This window comes from Narcine bancroftii, chromosome 13 (genome assembly GCF_036971445.1).
Source record: "Narcine bancroftii isolate sNarBan1 chromosome 13, sNarBan1.hap1, whole genome shotgun sequence".
Taxonomy (NCBI): Eukaryota; Metazoa; Chordata; class Chondrichthyes; order Torpediniformes; family Narcinidae; genus Narcine; species Narcine bancroftii.
In genome coordinates this window covers 3,136,082-3,153,201 of record NC_091481.1, presented here as the reverse complement: position 1 = coordinate 3,153,201, position 17,120 = coordinate 3,136,082, and the positions used below count along the sequence as shown (strand labels likewise).

The 17,120-nt window shown below is 46.8% G+C and overlaps 1 protein-coding gene across 1 annotated transcript in view; it reads right to left on the bottom strand.

Annotated features, from left to right (window-relative positions):
• pfkfb3 (6-phosphofructo-2-kinase/fructose-2,6-biphosphatase 3) overlaps nt 1-14,330 on the bottom strand; it is a 142,627-nt gene extending 128,297 nt beyond the window's left edge. Inside the window, exon 1 of the mRNA XM_069910093.1 lies at nt 14,138-14,330. Coding sequence (XP_069766194.1) covers nt 14,138-14,153 — 16 coding nt within the window. The 5' untranslated portion in view covers nt 14,154-14,330. The remainder of the gene's footprint in view (nt 1-14,137) is intronic.
• Between the last annotated feature and the right edge of the window lie 2,790 nt (nt 14,331-17,120).

The window sequence follows — 17,120 nt, the reverse complement described above, 5'->3', positions numbered from 1 at the left end:
TGTGGCTCTGTGAATTCAGAGCTGAAGGAAAGGAGACAGAGAATGAGAAAAAGGGAGAAAAGAGAAAGAGTGGAGCACTAGAGGAGACAGGGACAGAGAGAGAGAGCAGGAGGAAAGGAGACACAGGGACAGGGCACTTTGCTTTTGCTCCAGATTCCAACATGGACACTGTGTTGTGTAAACATCTCAGTACATCTCCAATGCAATTTCATCCCTATTACTTACTGAATGGAACAAATACAGATAATCTTAATAGTGTTTCTCCTAGATATTTCACCCTCTATAATTTTCCACAACATTGTGAAACTATTGAGAAACAGAAGTAAATACGCAACACTTTAATTTATCAAAACAACTGCTGTTGATCACGGGAAATTTTAATGTACATCAATGGGGAGTGGAGAAGTTGAAACCCAGCAGCCCACACATCTTTGAGGATGTGGAGGGGGTGGGGTGACATCTACACCACTCCTCACCACGGTGATCAGGAGAGCTTGCAAACTCAACAGAGACAACATCAGAGGTGAGCATCACAGTCTCTTCCCCAGTGGAGGGGAGTCAAAAAGTAGAGGGCAAAGGTTTAAGAGAGAGGGAAAGATTCAAAAGGGGGCAAGTTTTTCCAGAAAAGGGTAGTGGATCTGGAGCTACCAGAGAAAGTATTCCCTATGCCATCGGTGCTCTGTGATTAGTAAGGGATTTCTTAAGGTGGGATGTGGGTGGGAAGGGAAGGTTGAGAATCACTGCTCTAGACCCAATTGTTACTGAAATATTTTGCTTGAGAAAAATTGTCATTGGCCCATTTCCTTTGGAGTTATGAAACCGTGCACATGACGAGTCAATTAGGGACAATTAAAACAGTAGTTTTCAAACTTTTTATTCCTACTCACATCCCACCTTAAGCAATCCCTTATTAATCACAGTGCACCTATGGCATAGGGAATACTTAAGGTGGGATGTAAGAAAAAGGTTGAGAATCACTGCTCTATAAACAAGGAACCTGCTGGAAGGGCCCAATGCAGAGCTGAAAGGTGCTGCAGAAACTCAGACCATGGGCAATGCTGCCCCCTACCGGAGAGGAAGCTAACTGCAGTGGGACCTGCAGTTCTGATGATGTCCCTCCAACAGTGGTTCTCAACCTTTTCTTCCTCCCACTCACGTACCACTGTAAATAATCCCTTACTAACCACAGAGCGCCTGTGGCATCCGATGAAACCATGGACCAGCGGAGAAGCAAAGCTGCCATCCACAGCCGGAAAAGAGGAGAGGCCTGGGGCCGAGTCAGCGTTGATCAGACTGAACAGTGGCATATGTTTTTATGCTCTTGGCTTTGGCCCATGTGTGACCCAGACCCTCGGACCATGATAGGCACTTAACCCTGAATGGGAGATGGGTTACAGATACTAGGAATCCCAGTCACACAGCACCAAAACAGGCCATTTGTCCCATCCTGTCTGTGCTGACCATGTTGTCCATCTGAACTGGTCCCAGTTGTCTGCATTTGGTCCATATCATACTAAACCAATGGTTCTCAACCTTTTATTTCCACTCACATACCACCTTAAGTAGTCCCTTGCTAACCACAGAGCACCTGTGGCATCCAGGTGCCTCTTACAACCAGAGAAGAAGAAAGCTCCCCCAGAATCACCGAGTGCCCGTGGATTCACCTTGAGCGGCATTCCCACAGCTTCGGTCCAAACCATCGGCAACCCAAGCTCCAGATCCAAACCTCCAACACGGTCAGGAAACCTTCAGCACCCTCGGCCCCCTCTCGCGTCCCCATTCCAATAGCCCCTTCGGCCAGTCTCCACCAGTCCGCATCCTGGAGCGAGTCCCTTGACCGCAGTGAAGAGCAGCCCGCAGCCCGAGTGGGTTCCTCGCCTCGAGTAACCAACAGTCCGCCCGCCATGGTCACGGTCCCGTGCTTCCCCTTCACTGCCAAATTTAGGCACCACCATTATGGGCTCAGACCCCCGCAGTCACACAGCTGACAGCAGTCGGACTGGCTGGTTGGACTGTGCAGAGGTGCACTGGGTCTCTGATCCCTGCTCCCCATGGGTCCTCACCAGTGGTCGTGCTCCCATCTACAACAGTGTGAATTAAATTACCTCAATGACAGAAAAAAGGCAATAAGATAAATAATAAATGTTCACCGTGGCATTAAGGGTATAAAAAAGTGAAGTTTCAATAATATAGATCTTAGTTTCTTTTCCAGGTTGAGAGTTTAGAACATAATTCACCACCTGTGACACTCTCCTTTTAAAGGAACAATATGGAGAACAGGAAAATCTCCTGGTATCTGGAATCCAAGCCACCGGCAACCCGACTAACAGGAAAATAAATAACTAATATGTAACTAAATCAGAATAAATAAAAATGCATTAAAAGTTTAAAATTTTAAATGTAAATCTCATCTACAAGATTCTGAGAGGTATAGGCAGTGAATTATGTTCTAAACTCTCAACCTGGAAAAGAAACTAAGATTTATATTATTGAAACTTCACTTTTTTATACCCTTAATGCCACGGTAATTATTTATTATTTATCTTATTGCCTTTTTTCTGTCATTGAAGTAATTTAATTCACACTGTTGTAGATGGTGCATCTGAAGTGCCTGTGTGGCTGGAACAATTAGGAATTCTGGTGCATCTATACATTGTACTGTGTGTATGTCAGTAAACGTTTTTAAAAATGGCAGCGTGGCAGAGCTGCTGTGATGGGAGCACGACCACTAGTGAGGACCCACGGGGTCAGAGACACAATGCACCTCTTCACGCTCAAGGGTGGCCAGCCAGCGCCTTTCTCCCAGGGCAGGAGTAGCCAACACCAGAGGGCGTGTGTACAAGGTGAAGGGAGGGTATTTTACACAGAGAGTTCCCAGGGGTGGTGGTAGAAGCTGGAACATTAGGAGCATGTAACAGACTCTTAGCCACATGAGTGGAAGAAAAATAGATGTTACAGGGTAGGAAGGGTTTAGATTTTTTTTGGTAGGAATATATAGGTCAACACAACAACATCGAAGGCCGAAGGGCCTGTACTGTGCTGTTATGTTCTATGTTTTAAGCTAAAGATGGAAGCAAACATTCGGCCAGTGGAGAGCCCCAGTTGTGTCCCACCCACAGCAGTTGTTTGAATAAAGTGGTGTTTGAATAAAATGGCACCCGGGATGAAAAGCTGGGCCGCTCGCTCTTGGGGCAACTCTCCCAAAGTGTCTCCCGATCCCTGCCTAGTCAGGGTCTTTATCTTTATTAGTATTAGGTACATCAGTAAGGCCTTATCTGTAAACTTGGGGGAAGGGGAGGTTAATTATGACAGTGGTAGTGGTTAGCGCAAACCCTGTTACAGCGCCAGCAACCGGGGTTCGAATTTAAATTGAAACATTGTAAGTTACGGGAATTACCTGATTGAAGTGAACTTTACATAATTAAGGACTGAATACAGATTTTTTTTCAAATTACTTTACATTTTGCACTCTTTTGTCTTTTAAATTGTTTATTCTTAATGCACGTGTACTCATTAGGTATTGTAAGAAAATGAGTCTCATGCAACGAGAAAATTCACTTATTCGGCATCCGCAATCCCCATAGGTGCCAATACCTGGGGTTTTACTGTATTCAATTTGTATTAAAGTTTGCATCTTTTTTTAAGCCATTGTATGTCCACATCTACATACAGTTGTTGTTTTTGTTTGCAGGGGAGCATTAACTTTGTTTAAATTCCATTCTGAATATTTGGCCAATTGTGTTGGACTGTGAAAGAATGGAAGTTCAGTGTAACGGGCCAGAGTCCAAAGGGAAACAAGCAAAACACAAATAATCCGAAGGCTAGGACGATGTTGGAAGATCAGTTGGTCAGAGTAATGATTGCATCAAGTCCTGTCTGTCCTGAGGCCAATCCAATGCCAGGGATGGCCTCTCCTGTTCCTCTCCCCAAGTCATGACCACTGTTCCCACACTGTTCCCTGTCCAACCAGAATCAGAATTTATTGTCACGAATGTGCCAGGAAATTTGTTTAGAGTGCAAATATTGCTAAAAATTACATTTCTAGATAAATAAATAGTGCAAGAGAATAGGCGAAAGTGAGGCAGTGTCCATCCAGAAATCTGATGGCTGAGGGGCAGAAGCTGTCCTTGTACCGTTGGGTGTTCATCTTCAGGCTCCTGTACCTCCTTCCCGATAGTAGCAGTGAGAAGAGGTAACGGCCTGGGTGGTGGGGGGTCCTTGAGGATTGAGGCTTCTTTCTTGAGACAACACCTCTTGTAGATGTCCTCAAGTGAAGACTGATGCACACGATGTCACTGGCCAAATTCACAACTCTCTGAAGATTTTTCCTGACCAGTGAATTGACACCTCCATAGCCAGAATGCTCTCCTGTAGAAATTTTTGAGCATCTTTGGTGACCTACCAAATCTCCTCAAACACCTCATGAACTATAGCAATTGGCAAGCCTTCTTCATGATTGCATCGCCATGGAAGCCCCAGCACAGGTGTTGACACCCAGGAATTGGAAGTTCTTGACCCTCTCCATTGGTGAGCCCTCGATGAGGACTGGTTTGTGTCCTCTGGTTCCCACTACACCCATCAAGGCTTGCCCTTACACTTGGGAGAAGAAACTCTACTCAGTCAATATCCATGTACATAACAAAAATCTTACTTCCTGCTTGAAACAGTTTGTGGTTTGACAAACCATATTAGCTTAAACACCCGGCGTAGTTTTGCTACAGGAAATGCACTGAACACAAATTCTGTGTTCAGAGTGATGAAGTCAGATAGAAAGGAGACAAGCCCGCCAGTCCCTCGCTTTTCCCACCTGTCAAATACCAATCCTACACTAATACATTTTAATCCACTCAGATTCCCATCATCTCTCCCCTCACCCACACACCAGGGACAATTTGCAATGAACCCTCCATTTTTGGGATGGTCACAGGGAGTACGTGAAAACTCCACACCAACAGCACCTAAGGTCACAACTGAACACAGAACAGTACAGTGCAGGAACTGGCCCTTGGGCCCCTGTGTCTCTGCTGAACATGATGTCCAAATTAAACTGAAACTGCTGCCTGCACACAATCCATATCACCCCCTATCCCGTTCATACATCTATCCATCTTGTGGTGGACTCCAGCAGCGGGGATCTCCCAGTGTCCACCCATTTCAACTCCCCGTCCCATTCCCTCGCCGACATGTCTGTCCACATTCTTATGCACAGCCAGACCTAGACCACCCACAAATTGGAGGAACAACAGCTCGTCTTCCATCTGGGCCCCCTCCAACCGGATGGCATTAACATCGACTTCTCCAGTTTCCGTTAAAATTTCCCCCACCTATCTTCATCCCCCCCATCTCTTTTCTCTTGTGCTGTCTCCCCCCGCCACCCCCATCTCTCTTCCCTCTGTCTCCTTTCTCGGAGCCAAAATCAATTCTCACCATTCGTCTGATCATATCCAATTAAGACTTTTGGTATGTTGGTCTGGACTCCTCCCCCTCCCATTCTCCCCCCTTTCTCTCTCAATCTTTATTCAGACAACTGTCTGCTTTTTGCTCATACCTTGAGGAAGGGCTCAGGCCCGAAACGTCAGTGATATATCTTTACCTCCAGTCCAACTTAGTTCCTCCAGCATTTACTGTTTTTTTTAAACTTTAGTTTGCCATTATGCAGACAAAGATTCGCCATTATTTTGCCCGGCATCCCTTAAAGTCAGAGAAAGAAGAAAAAAAAGTCCCTTTAGAGTCACCGAGTGTCCGTGGATTCGCCTCCAGCGCTCCCACAGCCACATCAGTTCCAACCATCAGCAACTCGAGCCCAGATCCAAATCTCTGACACACAATGAGGAAGCTTTCAAAGCCCAAGGCCCTTTGGGATCCCTCCTTCCTCTCAACATCCTTTCGGATCCTGATTCCAATATCTGGCCCTCACGAGCCAGTCTTCACCAGCCCGCAGCCTGCATGGGTTCATCACCCGCAAATCAGCCACAGCTCAACTCAAGTGTGTTTCCTTCAGCCATAGACCCCCTGGCTGGACCACCACCATGGTCACCATCCTTGGGGTCATCTCCTCTGCCTCCCCACAGGGGAGGTTCTCCCCCTTTCTGGTGCCCTGCGCTGGTCCGCTGCTTCCTAGAATCTGCAACCCCTCGTGGTCGCTGCCGAGCACAAGTGATGCCATCTTGGGCCCAGACCCCACAGTTGCAGGATTTTAAATAATACATCGTTGGCTCCTTTAACAGACCATTTAAAGCCTGTACAGAGCCATCAGCAGTAGAACTCAGCACTACGCCCTGCAGGAGAGCGCTGTGACTCTGCTCCCCACTCTCGCTGGGTCCACACCAGTGGTAGATTGGACGTTACAGCAGCTCCGGCAACGACTATTAAACTGTTAAACGCTCACCTAAAAGAGATGTCCTCTGGTGTTTGCAATTGTCATCCCAGGATGGTGTTGGCTGTCCACCCTACCCAAGCCCTTTGTAATCTTGGACACCTCCAATAAATCACCTCTCATCCTTCATCACTCCACAGAGAAAAGCTTCTGCCAAAATATGGTCAGTACTAGAGGACATCTGTACAAGGCGAGGGGAGGAATGTTTAGGGGAGCTGTTTGTGATAGGTTTTACACTGAGAGTGGTGGGTGATTGGAGTGCATCGCCAGGGGTAGCGGTGGAGGCTGGGACAATAGGGACGTTTAACAGACTCTTGGACAGACGTATGGATGAAAGATTAATAGAGCAGTGGTTCTCAAACTTTTTTTTCCCCCATTCACACACCACCTTAAGTAATCCCCTACTAACCACAGAGCATCTATGGAATAGGATACCCATAGGTTAGTAAGGAATTACTTAGGGAGGTGTGTACGTGTTTATAAAACAGTTGAGAACCACTGAAATAGAGTGTTATGAGTGTGAGGTAAGAAATGGTTATTCAGTGGTTTTCACACTGCCCCCCTAAACTCACATTCCACCTTTAGCAATCCCGATGCCATTGGTGCTCTGTGATTAGTAAGGGATTGCTTAAGGTGGGATGTGTGTGGAAAGGAAAAGTTTTAGAACCACTGGATTAGATTGTTGTGGGTTGACACATTGTAAGATGAAGGGCCTGTTCTGTAATGTTTCATGAAAATGTGACAACAGTCAACTACGAGTTCTCAGACCAGCAATGAACTAGTTGCAGTAGCAGTAATCCTCAATCAGAGAGCTATAAGCCAAGGTGATACCTGTTAGTCTGCAGGATATCCCTAATAGGCTCATCTATCACATTAGCCCTTGTGTGTTCATTGTGATGACCGGATTCTGCTCAAGGTGATCCTTCCATTCTCCCCTTGCACTGATGACACTTTGAGGCTTCACTGTGGTGCAATGGAGAAAGATGCTGCTTCCCAGCGCCAGCGACCCTGGTTCAATCCCGACCTCAGCCTGCGCGGAGTCTGCACATTCTCTCCATGACTGCTCGTCCTCTGTTGGCTGCAGAGCCCCATTTGCTGGTCCCCCACCATGGTCACTTGTCCTGAGGGTCGTCTCCTCTGGTTCTCCTTCTCGACGACGGGTGCGGAGGGGGGGGGGTTCTTCCCCATCCCCTCGTTTCTTCCTACTCCCCAGAGCAGATAAAATATCAGTGTTTACATGGCTTCTTGACAGAAAAGTGGATATGCAGGGGAATGGAGGGAGATATGCAGGCAGAGGAGTTTTAGTTTAAATTGGGCAACATCTTCAGCACATACATTGTGAGCTGAAGGGCTTGTCTGTGCCAGACTCTTGTATATTCTAAAGCAGCAGTAGGAATCCAGGAGGCTGCCACCAAAGTTAGGGGACAGGTCGTGGTGAGGACATTCAACGGTTAAACCTCCTGTCGAAATCCTCAGTGGTGCCAGGGGCAATGGTGGTGACTGGCACAAGAGCTGTACCTTCTTCATCTTGTGTATCCATCTTGTGCACGGCAACTGTGGTTATAAGTCACGTGCCCTGATCATTTGGAATAATTCAGGTGGAGAGGAGGCCCAGAGGTGGTGGGGGAGATTCTGTTTTGTAATCCCTTATTCAGATCTGGGCAGTGCAGGCCACATATTTAGCCCCATTTCCCCTCGAGAAGACAGAGAGTCACTTTTTCAAACAACTGTCACTGATTGCAATATTGTGCCATTCAACACATCCACCCCTTGCCACTTCCAATAAAGTAACCCCATCCATGCCAATTCCTTCACTAAATTACCCTGAACTTCTGTAACCTACTATCTCCCATACCCATCAACTCTGTAAACACTGCACAAGGGGCCATTCTCTATGGGCTACAGACCTACACCTCACCCAGCTCCCCCACACACTACCACTCATCTATGCCGGGGCAATTCACAACAGGCAGTTAACCTCCCAATCCGCTCGTCTATGGAAGGAGGGAGCACCTCAGGGGAGCTGGAGCACCTGGGGGTGGGGGGAAACTAGAGCACCCAGGGAGGAATTGGAGCACCCACGGGTGGAGGGGATTTGGAGCACCCATGGAGGGATTGGAGCACTCGGGGGTGGGGGAAACTGGAGCCCCCAGGGGTGGGGGGGGGAGCTGGAACACTCAGGAATGGACTGAAGCACCCCCAGGAGGGACTGGAACACCCACGGGAAACCGGTGGAGCCACAGGAAACCCACACGATCACAGGGACCACATTCACCCAGGGTTGAACCCAGAATCACTGGAATGGTGATGTCATTCAGTTGCCAAAGGGAACAGAAAAGATTTACCAGGGCAATGCCAGGACATCTAGGCTGGTGATATCAGGAGAGACTGGAAACCTTTCTCCAAAATCCATAGGATATGAAAGGTTACCTTCTCGAGGCTTAAACAGTGAAGGGATAAGGTGGAGTGGTGGTTCCTTGGCCAGGATATTGGGGAGAGGGGCAGAGGTTTAAGGTGAGGGAGGAGATATAATCGGATCTGAGAGGAAACCTTTTCCACACAGAGGGTGTGTGGGACAAGCAGCCAAGGTGGGGGGAACAACGCAATGTTTAAAAGTCATTTAGATGGGTATATGGGCAGGAATGGTTTTGAGGGATGTGGCTGAATGCAGGCAAGTGGGTCCAGCCAACCAGAGAATGCGCTTTGACAGCATGGTTGGGTAGGGAGTTCCGGGATTTTGACACAAGGGACAATGAATTAGTGGCAATCCACTTCCAAAACAGGATGGTGTGCGATTTGTAGGGAACAAGCAGGATCAGAGCAGTAATCTGTTCTACATTTGGCTGCTTTACTTTCACTGACTCAATATCTATGAGCTCAAGGAGCCATGAATAGCATAAAACAAGATCAATCCCTCCCAAGCCCTTAATCCTGTTGAGTAAAAGTTACCCAGGAATAAAGTCCAATCCAAAGGATTAAAATTTAAACCCCACGGGGAACTAATGTCCTTGGAAAATTCTGTGTGAATTTTAAACTATTCATTGGGGGTATCAATGTCTAAGAGGCACCAATCAGGAAGGCAATGGTGCTCCTGCAGTGTAGTGCTCGTCAAAAGAATCAAAGACTTGTTGATCCAAACCAAGGCTTTTATTAGCAAAAGACAGGAGCTCTTCACAGGTGGCCATTGTTTTCAAAAAGAACAAAATAGTGGGTGCCTGGAATGCCTTGCGGGGGTGGAGGTGGGGGGCGGGGGAAGTGGGGGTGGTGGAGGTGGAGGCTGGCACAATAGAGACATTACAAAGATTCTAGACAGGCATGTGGATGCAGGAAAAATAGACAGTTATGGGTGTGAGGTAGGGAAGATTTAGATTAGGGCAGCACAGTTAACACAGTGCAACACTGTCGCAGCACCAGCGACCCTGGTTCGAATCTGTAAGGAGTTTGTACGTTCTTCCCATGTCTGCGTGGGTTTCCTCCAGGTGCTCCAATTTCCTCCCACCATACCGGGGTGGGGGGTTGAAGGTTCATTAGGTGTAATTGAACAGCACGGGCTCGAAGGCCTAAAGGTCCTGTTACAATGCTGTGAGTCTAGATATTTTTTTTTAAAAAGCTAAATTTAAATTGTTGAATAGGTTTATGTAGGTTGGCACAACATTGTGGGCCGAAGGGCCTGGACTGTGCTGTAATGTTCTACATTCTACTTGACAGGCCTGAGGGAGATTAATCTTCTTGTGTGCTATTCTTGCCTCATCGATGAGTGGCTGAACCCAGAGGCCTTAACTGCACTAAAGTGGAACAGTAACGTAATGGGACATGTTCACCAGTTCATTAAAAATAGTGCGGAGAATTAAAATCTGCACTTATTACCTCTGAGGAACCTTGTGACTTCTAACAAAGTAAAGAACGGAAGTCTGTAACCACTGTGGTTGAAGTAGAAACACAAAGCTGGAGAAACTCAGCAGGTCAAACAGCATATTTTACATAGCAAAGATAAAAGATATAGAACGTAATGAGCATCTGGGTGCCTGCCTACATTTTGCTCATACCCTGATGAAGGGCTCAAGCCTGAAACGTTGGTTCTCTGTGTTTATCTTTGCTACATAAAGGACATTGTTTGACCTACGGATTTTCTCCAGCGTTGTCTTTCTACTTCTAATAAAGCTAAACCCAACTCAGGATCATGCCTATCGATTCAAAGTCATCCGGATCGCAAGAACAAAGATTCAATTAAATCCACGCCTTGAAATCAGACGCTGGGACAATTGGCCTCTTGAATTTCTGGATGACGCAGGGGCCCAACCTCCCGAGATCAGCAGTGAATTCAAGGATCCAAGCAGTAGACAGCAGGAAATGAGTAAAGGAACATCTTCCACTGAAATCTGCTGGGGCCTAGAAAATTAATGGAATATAAATTCCAGAGAGAATCAGTGAGTATCTGTAAAGGGAGGAACAGCTGAGCACCATTTTGTTAAAAAAATTAACAAGGATTTCTCTGGTTTCTACCTGTTCTTCCTCTCTTCCCTATTCCTCTGTCTCCGTTCCTCCAGCTCTCCACCCCCTCCATTCACTCCTCTCTTGTGCCCTCCATTATCTCTTAATGTTGGACTGTGCTCCTTCCCCTGCCCTCTCCCCTGTCAGGCATCTGTCTACATTTTTCTCAAGCCTGAAATATTGGTTATATATCTTTATCTCTGCTATGTAAAAGTGCACTGTGTGACCTGCTGAGTTTCTCCAGCAATGAGTTTTTACTTCAACCACAGTGCCTGCAGAGTTTCCTGTTTTACCAGAGCTAATGTTTCAGTCAATGATCAAATCAGTGTTTTCTGTTCTTACAACATATTCCAGTAATTTGCTTCTGGATTACCAATTATCAACGTAGAACATAAAACATTACAACGCCACACAGGCCCTTCAGCCCACAATGTTGTGCCAACTGATAGAAACCTATTCAACAAACTAAACCTTCCCTACCTCACACCCAAGACCCACCTTTTTTTAAAAATTCATGAGCCTGTCCAAGAGCCTTTTAACTGTCCCTATTGTACCAGCCTCCACCACCACCCTTGGCAATGTGTTAAAAAAAAGCAAGTTGATGTCTTGCTTAAACCTTCCTCCCCACTCCTTGTACAGATGTCCTCCACTGTTTGTCACTCTTGACTGGGGGAAAGGGTGCTGGCTATCCACCCTATCTATGCCTCTCATAATCTTGTAGACCTCTATTAAGTGTCTCGCAGCATCCATAGAAGATCAAGGAAGAAGGGCTCAGGGCCAAAACATTGGTTGTTTATCTTTACTCCCTCTGGATGCTGTGAGACCGGCTGAGTTCCTCCAGCATTTACTGTGTTTTCAATACAATCACAGCATCTGCAGAGTCTCGTGTTTCATGGTCACCTCTCATCCATCTTCACTCCAAAGAGAGAAACCTTAGCTCTGTTCACCTTACCTGATTACACACTTTAAATGCAACATCCTGGTAAATCTCCCCTGCTCCCCTTCCAGAACTTCCACATCCTTCCTGTAGTGAAGCAACCAGAACTGAACAAGTGTGGTCAAAACAGAGTTTTATAGAGCTCAGTGAAGCATTTTTTTTCCTGAACAACCAGATTCAGAGTGTCTGCCCTAGTTGTATTTTATGCAGATCATCAGAACATTGTCAAATTGGGAAGTTCAGACCATCTGTATAATCTAAACTGAGAGACCTAGGGGTACAGACACATAGTTGGCTGGACGTTGAAACGCAGAGAGACAGGGTGATAACGAAGGCATTTGGCACTCTTGTCTTCATCTGTCCTACAGAGGGCAGGAGTTGGGACCTCATGTTACAGATGTACAAGACATTGATGAGACCACACGGAATACTGTGCGCAGTTCTGGTTGCCCAGCTGTAGGAAGGATGTCAGTAAGCAGCGAAGGGTGCAGAAAAGATTCATGAGAATGGTGCGGGTACTGGCGGGGCTCAAGCTAGAAGGAGAGGCTGGGACCGTTCTCCCTGGAGCTTAAGAGGTTGAAGGGTGACATGGTAGAGGTGCACAAAAGATGTAGCAGGACAAGGTGAATGGCAGCAGCTTCATTCCCAGCACAGGGGAGTCTAAAATTAGGGGGCATGGATTTTGGGAGGAGATAGATTTAAGGGTAACTTTTATTTCCCTTCAGAGGATGGCGAGTGTGTAGAACGAGCTGCCAGATGAAGTGATGGAGACAAGAACAATTGTTACCTTCAAAAGACAATGGATAGGAAAGGGTTAGGGAGTCAGAAGCAAAAGGGATGAGCTCAGGAAGCCCATTTACCAGAACAGATGAGTTGGGCCCAAGGGTCTGTTTTTCATGCATATGACTGACTCTACGACATCTCATAACTCACATCTGAACCTTGATGGTTTATAAATATCTTCTGGACATCAGTGTGACGTCATTGCCTGAAAGTCACAGTCTGCTCTCTCACTGCACTCACTCTCCAATCTATTTTCAAACATCCAGCAGCCTACAGAATGTACATTGAAGCCAAGATTTTAAGGAAGATTAACCAGTATTGCAAACCGGCTGTGATGTTACAATAGTGGGAAATGCCACACACAGAAATGTTACAAAATTCTCCTGCATAGAAGATCGTATAAGACAGCCATTCTCAACTGTTTTTCAGCTTTGTCCCCAATCCCTGCCCACCACCACCCAAGACACTGCTCAATTTTTTTTTTCCATTTAGACACACAGCACAGTAGCAGGCCTTTTCGGCCCATAAGCCCGTGCCGCCCAATTAATCCCAAATGACCTACAACCCCTGTATATTTTGAAGGGTGGGAGGAAACTGGAGCCTCCAAGGAAAACCCACGCAGACACGGGGAGAACGTACAAATTTCTTACAGACAGCACCAGATTTGAACCCGGTTCGCTGGTGCTGTGACAGCGTTATGGGCTCCGACCTCCTGTTTGTTGCAGACATCTGTGTGAGCCTGCTGCCTAAAGAAGGCAGCCAATGTCATAAAGGACCCCCATCACCCTGGTCACTAACTGTTCTAACACCCTCTTATAACTGTTCCCTTTGGGCAGAAGGTACAGAAACCTGAAAACCAGCATATCTAGGTTCAAGGTTTCTTTCCAACAGCCATCAGGCTCTTGAACCTCTCCTTGTTACACTGCTCTGACAACATAAAAGTACTGTCTGTAAAATCCCTTGTTTTACACTATGATAATTGAATTGTTATTATCCATCTTGTGATTAATACAACATTTAAAGTAGATTTTGACAGATACATGGATAGGGAAGGTTCAAAGGGTGGCCCTGTTAGCATAACGCTGTCACAGCCCCAGTGATCAGGTTCAAACCTCACACTGTCTGTAAGCAGTATGTACGTTCTCCCCGTGTCTGCATGGGTTTCCCCAGGGACTCCTGTTTCTATTCAAACATAGATTAATTGAGTGGCATGGGTTTCAATGGCTGAAATTGCTTCTAGCATGTAGTTAGTTAGCAAGTAACTAAGTAAGCAGACAGGTAGGTAGATTGATAGAGGGGTGGGGAGAATGATAGAGGGGTGGGGAGATTGATAGTGGGGAGATTGATAGAGGGGTGGGGAGAAGATAGAGGGGAGGGGAGATTGATAGAGGGGTGGGTAGACAGACAGGCCAAATGCAGGTAAGCGGGACTGAGCTGGGTGGCCAACTCGCTTCCCCCCGAACCCCCCGCCCACAGGAACCCGGCGGCCCTTTTGCCCGCAGAAAGGTTTCGGAGCAAGGCGGCCGTGGCAAGAATCACAACCAACCTACCGTCTCCCCGAGGCATCTTCAGCTGCGGCCGCCTGATCCGCTCCCTGCTCCTTCGCTCACTGCCCGTGGCGTGTGTGCGCTCTCCAGCCTCCAACCGGGGGTGTTTGAACCCCTGTCTTCCCAGCGGACGGGGGCCCTCGCTGCGCACCAGGTGCTGGGCGGCGCCGAAGAGCCGGGCAGGACCGGAGCCTGATTCTGGGGGGGATTCCCCACCCAGCCCGAGCGCCCGCCTACATTTTGCTCAGACTTTCATGAAAGGCTCAGGTCCGAAACGTTGCTTCGTGTCCTTTACCTTCTCTTCATAAAGAAATGCTGAGCTTCCCCAGCATTTGGGGTTTTTACCAACCAAGGCTGCAGACTTCCTCCTGTCTGCTGACAAGCTCTGCTAGGGGTGCCTATCATCCGAGACCCCCATTTCAATGAAACATATATTTGTCCTGCCAATGCATTGCCTGTCTTTGTGTGCTATGTCTGGGTGCGTGTCTGCGGGTTTTGCACCGAGGACCCAAGAACACTGTTTCATCGGGTTGACCTTGTACAATCGGATGCCAGTGAACTTGGCTGCCTTCTCTGAACACGTTCTCCTTTGCTCTCTCCAGGGAGTTCTGTGGGGTTCTCTCTTAATATTCCTCATCTGCAACCCCTGCTGTTCTCAAACTCTATGTCCAGGTCCTCCCCCACCCCACCATTTTGTTCGGGTGCCTGCCTGCATTCTACTCACGCCTTGATGAAGGTTTGGTTTACTGTCTTTACCTTTACTACATAAAGTGCACTGTTTGACCAGCTGAGTTTCCCCAGCACCGTGTTTTTACCCCAAACTTGTCTCTCCATAGATGTTGCGGAGTTGCTGTTTTGAACCTCACTACGGTGAGGGCTGAAGAGATTTCGTAAAATGTTTCTGGGGACTAAAGTTCAGATTTATTGTCAGAGAATGTGCATGGCATCACGAAGAAGCCTGAGACCCCCAAGGACCCTCTGTTCTTTCAGACAGTTAAGAATCCTTCATCAAACTAAACCTAGTTCATGGCTCTGGAATTGGTTAACAGGCTGCCTTAACATTCAAAGATCAAACACTTACTTCTGACAACATACAAAGGGTGAATGGTTGACTAAAGGATGGGGAACAGTAACCAATATTTGCTTTGTAAATTTCCTGGTCAACACACCATAAATCCAAACCAGAAACCTCAGTGCAATCACCCAGTAGAAAGAAACCAAGCATATGTGCTGTACATTTGATTTACTTCCGAGCTATTCACCCTACTCCAAGGGTTGCAACAAGCCTAAATGCAAACTGCGTCAAACACTTACATGCAGGATGAGGTCAGGCATGATCTCTAAACAAACAGTAAGGATATCACAGTGTAGTTGAAATCCACCCACACAGAGCTATCATAAATTATAAATACAGCAACCAGAAAATCCTGTGGAATTACTCAACAGGCAGTTCCCGACGAGACTGCTTTTACGCCTTTTTCTCACTGCCACCATCAGGAAGGAGATCCAGGAGCCCGAAGACGAGCACCCATCGGCACAAAAGCAGCTTCTTCCCCTCGCCATCAGATTCCTGAATGGACAATGAACCACAGGGTCTCTTTGCATTTAATTATTTATTTTTAAATATTGTAATGTCTGGGCGGTCGCCCGCGCCTTCGCGTCGGGGTCGTGGCAAGGGCCGATCAAGGTTGAGATGAGCAGGCCTTAGTCGGTCAATCGTAGATGTCTCTGGAAGCCCCCCCCCCCCCCCCCCAATGCCCAGTACACAAATTGTATAATTGTTTTGAAGCACCCTGAAGGGGCCTCATATGGCCTCTGTAAGGGTGGGCCGTATGCACCTCTACTCACAGAACAAACTCACACACCCAACTCCGGTGAGCTGCCACAGTAATTACTGAACTGTAATTTATTGCAATTTATTGCAATTTGTTGCTGCAAAACAGATTTTGTGACACTTGTTCATGGCAATAAACCTGATTTTGTCATTATTCCTCTCAGCTAAATGAGATGAGCCTTATGTATTGTTATACTAACATGTCTTCCAGAACATTTAGACATTTATTTTATATTATATTTTTACTTCTTTAAGAGATTATTACATGCTGTACTAGAAGTGTATTATGTGTGGGCACTGTGGACTGGAGAAACGCTGTTTTGTCTGATTCAGATAATAATAAACGAACTTGAACACACTAAAGGATAGGTATCCTGTTACCATCACTAATATTCAGTTACATTGGCTAAAGATCATTTATAATCACAGCCACATCCATCAATAGACTTCATTCTCTCTTCCTACAAATGTTCACCTCCTTCAGAGGCCAAAATTTTACTTTTAAGATAAAAAGAATTGAAACATGTATTTGTTAATCTTGAGTACAACACAAAGGGTGCAGAAAAGATTCACAAGTACGTAACTCAAGACTGGAGGGCTCGAATTATAAGAAGACTGGATAGGGCAGCACGGTTTTCATACCGGTCAATGTAACGCTGCTACAGCGCCAGCAATCGGGACCAGGGGTTCAAATCCTGCGCTGTCTCTAAGGAGTTTGTATGTTCCCTCCCTGCGCCTTCATGGGCTTTCCCCAGGGGCTCCAGTTTCCTCCCACCATTCGAAACAGACTGGGGCTTGGAGGTCAATTGGTTTTAATTGAGCGGCCCAGGCACGTGGGCCGAAAGGGCCTGTTACCGTGCTGTAAGTCTAAATAGGCCCTCGGGAACGTAGGAGGTTGACGGGTGACCTTAGACCAGCCATTCTCAACCTTTTTGCGGCGACAGCCCCCTTAGGACTCTGCTCCTTTCCCTGTGAAGCAGTGACGTTTAGTTGGTTTCTTCCGTATGTCTCTCCTACCTACTACAGAAAAAAAACCATTTCTGTTACATGAGGTGAAAAGAAAACAAGGCATTTACTTAAATGAGCTGTGCCCTCCCCCCTCCCCACCAGGAGGCCCATAGGGCCCCGTTGAGAATGGCCTGCATCTGCAGA